The sequence below is a fragment of the Seriola aureovittata genome, chromosome 2, assembly GCF_021018895.1.
Source record: "Seriola aureovittata isolate HTS-2021-v1 ecotype China chromosome 2, ASM2101889v1, whole genome shotgun sequence".
Lineage (NCBI taxonomy): Eukaryota > Metazoa > Chordata > Actinopteri > Carangiformes > Carangidae > Seriola > Seriola aureovittata.
This window is the reverse complement of record NC_079365.1, coordinates 14,696,932-14,705,000: the sequence shown is the minus strand read 5'-3', so window position 1 is coordinate 14,705,000 and position 8,069 is coordinate 14,696,932. Positions and strand designations below refer to the sequence as shown.

General features: G+C 39.2%; 1 protein-coding gene across 1 annotated transcript in view; it reads left to right on the top strand.

Annotated features, from left to right (window-relative positions):
* The window catches only part of gata2b (GATA binding protein 2b), a 10,366-nt gene extending 6,226 nt beyond the window's left edge, over nucleotides 1-4,140 (top strand). Inside the window, exons 5-6 of the mRNA XM_056404049.1 lie at nucleotides 698-823; nucleotides 2,567-4,140. Coding sequence (XP_056260024.1) covers nucleotides 698-823; nucleotides 2,567-2,851 — 411 coding nt within the window. The 3' untranslated portion in view covers nucleotides 2,852-4,140. The remainder of the gene's footprint in view (nucleotides 1-697; nucleotides 824-2,566) is intronic.
* The last annotated feature ends 3,929 nt before the right edge of the window (nucleotides 4,141-8,069 follow it).

The following is an 8,069-nucleotide window of genomic DNA, read 5'->3' as shown; positions in this document are numbered from 1 at the left end:
TACAATTATTACAACATTTGGAGAGAGCTTGCAGGTTATTGTATTAATTTCCTGTACAAATAAGCCTCGTTTAAAAGCATATGAGATACTTAGGTGTGAAGAATCCATCAGGACTCACGGGGCTGCTCTCATCAGTTTAAACCGGTTCAGAAAGAAGCGGTGTGAATGTGAATTACCTGCACTGAGTCAAATCCATGTCCCCATATGACATCTTGTTCATAAACTTTTCATTTCAAAATCTGTTGTCAAAATATTGGGGAGGGCACTGAATTGATTATGTAAATATTTGCAAAAAAAAAAAAAAAAAAAGATTAATCCTATAAGTAACTTCAAAAGCAACAATTTCAAGGATTTACTGATAGAAATGTGATGATTGTCAAATTTTCCCACTCTGATACAATAGTAAACTCTTTGTTTTGGACTGGACTTGTTTTGGGCTCTGGGAACTTGTGATGAGCTTCTTTTTTGCTGAGGTTCATAGAGAAAGAATTAACCCAAAACTGAACATTTATTGGTAAAACGATTAATTGATAATAATTTGTAGATTAATCATCAATGAAAATAATTGTTAGTTGTGGCCCTAATGTCATAAAAGAATAGAAAGTTCCACTATTTAAATGTGTTCTTGAACTGGCCTTTGTTGTGTTTGCTTGTGCTGATGACCTCTCATTAAAACTCAGTCTATATTTTTCCACAGTCTGCAGCCAGACGAGCAGGCACCTGTTGTGCTAACTGTCAGACGACCACCACCACACTGTGGCGGCGCAATGCAAATGGAGACCCCGTGTGCAACGCCTGCGGCCTCTACTATAAGCTGCATAACGTAAGTCTCTGACCGCTGGTCGCCAACACTGGGCCTGTGCAGAAGTCGGCGGGGTCAAGTAGACAGGAAGTAGGCAGGCAGGTTAGACTGATTGTTGAGGGATAAGAGGCAGAAAAGAGAGAGCGAGAGGGGAAGGAGAGAATGAGGCTTGTTTTACTCTCAGACCCTCGGACTCATTGGTTTTTTCTTTCTTTGTGCTTTATTGTTTCCATGGTAGGCGTAATCCCCTGAGAGTCACAATGGTGAGACTGTTGTTGAGTGGGACTGCCACAAGGCCAGTCTCCATATGAGTTAAGACTGGATTCATCAAAATATTGTATATTGTAATGATACTGTATATTTTTGTTATAGTCAAAAATTCCCACAAAAAGGTCAAAACCAGCAATGAATTAATTCCTCCTATAAGTGTTGTAGTAGTAGTCAAAGTCCAATTTCTCTGGGGTCATGTCACAGAAACGTCCTATCTTAAGTCTTATGTTAAGATAGAAAGAGGCTAAGATTGGATTTTTCCCAATTTGGTATCACAGAAGCAAATCGTAACTAAATTTACATATCTCAGGTTAGGAAATCCTAAATACTCATAACAACATCAGTTATCAACTTTTATGTCTGTTACCTAGCAACTGACACTTCTTTTCTAATCTCATCTCGCTGAGGTATTTTTGTAACCTATTATATTTACAATTGAAACGTACCAAATATGGCAACTTCACTGTGAAAAATCTCTATTTGCTCATTTGTCAGTTGCCCCACAACCGAGAAAGCCCCATGTCGCCATGGCGGCCTCTCCAAAGCTGGTCGTACAGATGCTCGGCTAACTGCAGGGTCATGTATCTACTGTATCTACTAATGATAAAAAGGCAGCGAAATGGATTACGGTAAACAAGTTAAGAAAAGTGGTGGAAAAGTGACGGTCAGGACAGATTAACGGTTATCCAAAAGTTAGGAGAGTTTATTTAAGATTTTGGAATCTGTAATACACTTTTCCTATCTTAGGTTAGGATAGGAACATTGACTTAGAAACTATTCATCTGTCATGGCTTTTTTTCCCCCCTAATTCGGGTTCCTAACTTTAATTACCATGGTTACCAAACAGTCAAGAAGGGATCTGTAAGTTATGAAGGTTCGGTTATACAGCCCCTTCGCCACAGACCTACACTGTTGTCCAAAACCATTGAAACAACATTAAGTTACACAGGGTGACATGCTCCTTCACTATGATAAACATGGGTACTGTAGTTTATTTTAAGTCAATTTCACATTCACTGTCCTGCTGCTGTAAATACTCAAATGTGTATTAACCCGCAGCCGAGAATAGTCAATTAATACACTATCAACTCCTATTTGAGTAACATTTGCTCAAAACTACAGTAACTACAGTGCCCAGCTGTTTGGGGAAATTACTGAGGCCTTTTTTTTTTATTAAACTGTGACCTGTTTTTAAAGATTTACATCCTCAGTAGGAACCAATGAGCTTGGGGCTGGGTGCCACAGACAGGACGGGGAAGTAGGATATTGGGGGATGGATGAATGTGGTTTGGTCTATTTATGGGGTTTGCTGACAATAACAAAAATACAAAACAAAAAAAACATTACTGTAAACTAAACAAAACGAACTCAGATACCCCATATTTAAAAATGCATTTGATTACAAGTTCATAAAATTCATAAATTGTGGGTTTGAACTCTACCTCCCAAGTTTAACCACATCATTCACCTCCTCGTTTCTCCCTCTGTACACAGGTGAACCGGCCTCTGACCATGAAAAAGGAGGGAATACAGACACGCAACCGGAAAATGTCCAACAAATCCAAAAAGAGCAAGCGAGGCAGCGACAGCTATGAGGAGTATTCCAAAAGCCTGCACGACAAGAGCTCTCCCTTCAGCGCCGCCTCTCTGGCCGGACACATGTCCATGGGCCATTTGCCGCCTTTCAGCCACGCTGGACACATGCTCCCCACGCCCACCCCAATACACCCGTCATTCGGCCACCCGCACCACTCTAACATGGTGACGGCCATGGGCTGAGAGGGCGAAGAGAGGGGTTAGCATAGAGCTACTTCAAGAACCTGCGATGGTCTCATGAAGGGGGATGATGGTCTCACTAGAGGACAGTGTGTACAATGTTACGGACATGCAGTTTGTGTGTCTTCTTCTTGATTGTGTCTTGATTGATTACGCCTGTGGTATGTCAGGGAAAAGATGTATCGTGGGAAGAGAGGACCGTTTTACTCCTTATCTATAGGTACCCATTTTGATGGAGGAAGATTCTGCTTCCTGTCAGCCAGGAACACATGTAAACACAAAAGTGTCATCACACCTCATAGTTTTCCTCCAACAGTCCCCACTGACTCCCTGACTGTCTGCAGTGTGGTTCAGTATGTGCCGAACAGGTTTATATAACTGTGAATATTGTAAATGTGTTCACAACATTAAATGAAAATATGCTGGATTTTTTGCTCATGGACAATTTTAAATGGAATTTTCACAAAAAAAAACAAGCAAACAAAAAGGTTTATGAATCCTAATTTGACACTGTTTATTATAATTATTGTTATTATAATTATTATTGTTATTATTGTTATTCAGATAATTTATTTTCACTGCCTTTTTTCTTTGATTATATCACCTGAATCATAATATGGATACTGTTATCCCAGTTATGAATATATTTTTAGCTGAAGCGCTTTCTCTGAGCTGGTCAACATTTATACTGGTAAGAAATAAAGAGATCAAGTTCATTATCCAATCTGCTCCGTCTATTCAATATCAGATATGTAAGTCTCTGACAAGAGAACAGATACAGTGGTTCATATTGATTATTGTGCCGTAGTACAATGTTTTATTCGAGAAACACAAGAGGCGACCGTATATATCTTACAGAGACAAATAACCTTTGTGAAGGCCTTATTACAAGTTCCTTTAACACAAATCAAAGCTACAGTAATTATTATTTGATTCTTTGTACTAATATAATAACTATCTTGTGTTAAGTGTTTGTGCATCAGATGCTCTGTATCCTTTTCTGCCTCCCTGTTTGTCTCTGGAGCGACAGATTAAGAGGTTTTTTTTTGTGTGTGTGTGAACCATTTCATCTTCACATGTTGCTCCACAGCCGACGCTAATGTCACCATGTGGAGAACATCTCTGCATCTCTCTACTACTGATCTGTGTTATATTCATCTGACGCCTCTACCATCCTGCCAGAGTCAGAAAGCACAAGCTTACTCTTTGCTACCTGTCAAAAAAAAAAAAGAAAAAGCTGAACATCTGGTGGCCATTGCATCATGTTGATAATAAAAAAACATATAATCCGAGCAGTGATGCCTGAGAAAACTTATTTCCCTCTTGGTAGGATGCTACAAACTTAAAGCAGCTAGAATGAGTATTTTTATATTAACAATGGATCACATGACTACTTGTATTTGATAGGGGTCACTCATAGTGAAGAGCGCACAGTACGTTTTCACTTGACTCTGTGGTTTCGCCTCAGCCCCAGGGGGTTTCACTGTTTCAGGTTTGTGTGCCACAACTTTAGTCTCACCGCTCTGTAAAATCCTCTAAAATTCGACTGTACACTACCTGCCCAACACCAAACGGCAGACGGACAAAGTTGGTGACCGGGCGGTGATCAAAGCGGAGCATTTAGCCGCTAAAGAGCCACATATTTCTCTCAGGAGCTGGTAGAGACCAAAACAGAGGTAAAATGGAGTTAATATTGGATGTATATTCATCAAGTGGACCGAAGCACGACTCCAAATGAATGCTAATGTTGCTCCCTCTCTGCTTAAAAGATGATAATATATCAATGTTGTGTTTACAGGTAATTTTGGTTACTAATTTGGTTAATAATTTTGGTTAAAATCAGTTATTAGAGCTTTAAGAAAAAAGTAAAAGACAAATTTGTCATGGATCAAGTTATCCCCCTGTCCAAAACAGCTTTGAAGAGAGTAACATTTATAAAACAATCAAAAATGTAGGACGTCTTGGTGCTTTTATTACACACACACACAAAATCTATCGACATCCTTGGTTGCATAATAAGTTGACTGTCTCCTTCCCTTTCAGAGCAGTCTTTGCAATAGATCTCAAATGTGTATAGTATCAGCGTATTTAGGTAACCCCTCTCACTGACATGAGCTCCCACTTTCTAACAAGCCGGTTACTTCACCGGGCGGTGGAGATTAGTGCTGTTGACAGAAATTGAGCAGGTTGAGCCATATGTTCCCACAGTTACTTAACCAGTTGCATCTGCCCATTGGATAATACTCTTATGAAATAGACCTTCTCATTGTCAGTCTGTTGGATGAGGCTAATCCAACAGTGATATAAGAGGTTTCTTAAATGACCATAAGGGCTTTTTTTTTCCCTTTACACAATTGAACTTGTTGATACAAATTATGTAAATGTTACACCACTACCACATGAATTTTAGATTTCTAGTATGTTTTTCTCCCTTTTAAAGCCGTTACTCGGATTCTGTCGTAGCTCTATATTTAGAACAACCAATTTACGACGACTTGAACTTCAAGCTTGAGATGGATGATTTTCTTAGCAGATAAAGATTAAAGATTTTCAAACTGTCTTTTTCAGGATAAGATAATTTAAAAAATGATCAGCAGTGTTGTAAACAGGCAAAAACGAACAGTGTCTGACACAGACTCAAGTGTTTGTCTGTGAGTTCGTCAGAAAGCTAAAGGATGCGTCTGGTCCCTGGCTACAGCAGTGAGCCTTGGGATGACAAACAGTTAAGGGTCAACCCAAGTGCAGCCTGCAGCCTCCTCTCAAGACTTCGCTGACCTCTCACCCTGGAAGCACTTATTCTGTCATTCTTCCAGACCCTCCCACAGACTTACTCACAAGCCCTTTTAAAATGTCACCTCCTCCCCCGAAAATATGACACAGGGAAAGATCAAGACTTCCCATAAAGAGGAGATAAAAAGCAGTCGAGTTGTTAAGAGTCGCTTTGCGAGGTGAATGTCTCCTAAGACCTCAGCGGAGGAAGGGTTTGGGGACTGGGTGGGCATCCTAAATCAGATCACAAGCGAGATTTACAGCTCCCACCTTTGCACAAGTACGCCCCCCGTCCTTGGACCGTTTGTTTTTCCAACTCAATTAATGGAATCAAAAACATGGTCTGAATGGACTTCAGAGGAGTGAGTCAGCAGAGAGATGGTGATAGAGGAGATGAAAGGAGTTCAGAGCCCCAATAATGATGAAGGGAGACGATGTCTACCAGAAGTGGGAGAAAACAACTCATCCTCATTACATCTGGATCCTCGGATGCCAAAGTTAAGGTCATGTACACGAACGCCAAAGAGCTTTTAACAAACTCAAAGGCAAGGAGCAGTGAGATTATGATTACAGACAAATTCAGATATATTATGATATTTTATCACTATTACAGATTTTCTGGCTGTTGTAAAAAAATAAAAAAATAAAAAAAATAAATAAAATTACAGCAGAAAAACAGTCCCTGAAAATTTCTGAAAAAAATGTCAGTGTGATCCTGGAAGTTGTTCATATTGCAGAGATCCCTCTGTAACCCTTACAATCACAGTGATTTTGGCGAACAGTCAGGTCGACATGTAAACGTGTTGCCATGTCCCTGTTTTGATTAACAAATTATTTCCTGTTGATGGTTGTGTAATAAAGATCTTGTTCTGTTAAGAGTATGAAAATGTCATACATCAATTTTAATGCAGAGAAACCCGTGTTGGCGTTATGTTACGGGAGGTTGTTGGTGTAACACAGTCGGCATTCCTTTAGTGTTTCCTGTCACACAGAGGAGAGCTGCAAGATACACAGGCTTACCCAATAAATCGTTACCTAAACAATTTGAAATCTGTTTTCAGAAACATGTGTTTTTCAAACTTGTAGGGACGGTTACCATGAGTTATGTAAATGTGCATTCAGATGATAATCTCTCAAATTATAATGAGTAAAAAGTAATATTAGTAATATTTTTCTTCAGTGTTTGAAAATATTCTCAATCAACTGTAAATGCGATTGACGTAGAGCCTAAAATCTGTCTTTAAAATGTCAGATATGCTTCAAACTGTTTAGCACGAGCAACAATGAGGGAATTTCAGGGAATGAAGTGTGAGGAAATAACATGACATATGTATGTTGACTATTCTGTGAGAAAAAAAAAAGTAGCATTGATAATAATAGCTTGGACATGTTATCATGGCTGATTTAAATTATTTTATCATAACTTGATGGGGCTTCTTAGCTGTTATGAGGGCTTCAGGACGGTCTCAGTGACAGTCCACTGTAAGCGTACAGCATATTTTAAGAACCGATGACACAACCAATCAGACTGTTGTCCCCACTAAAGTCTGCAAAAACACTGATGCTGATGTAGTGTGGAGTACAACTTTATAATGGCTGCAGAATGGTGTATATACAGTATAATATCCATTTCTAATATGCATAAATATTATTATTAACACATTAACCCAGTACTGGCGCTTCTGTATGATAAGTGTTTCCACTGTTTTAAGGACTAAAGATTTCTGCTGTGAATGAAGAGAACTTGTAAACTGAATGTACAGTTTGTAGTGTCACTCTAAGGAAAGTAAAAACTGGAAGTTCAAATAGTTTTAGCTCTAAAATAAATAAATAAATGAGTTCTATTCTGTAAAAAAAAAAAAAAAAAAAGAAAAATCTGCACTAATCCTCACTCTGGAATAATGACACCAGTCTGTCTTTAAAAGCTGTATTGGAGATAGGTCAGGGAGCTTACACCACATAGATGACTGCATGACCCTGATCATTTAATCTGAATGCTTATCCCCTGGGTAACCAATAGACAAATAAACATCCGATGTAGTCTCACACTGCACTCTTGAAAGACCAGGGGATGTGAGATATGTCAGATTTGCACCAATGGGACTCGGAGCTCTGTTGCAATCTGAGTCGAGCTTCAGTGAGATCTGGGTTGAACAGTGTTGTCTCTGCTGTGATCTCTAGAGGACCAAAATACACAAAAAACAGAAAGAGAAATGAGCATCTCAGTGGCATAACTTTCAAAGAGACCCACTGACACACTCTTGAGTGTGAGTGTGGATATGGATGTGTGCAGCAGGGTTCTGGTTTCCACCCAGATAACCAGTTATTAAACACTTTACAAGAGGAGAAATCATTATTCTACAAACTGCCATAAGCAGGAACAAAACAAAACAAGAGGAGAAGGACTTAAATTAAACAGTTGAACTGGGCATGTGTCCATGCAAATATGCTG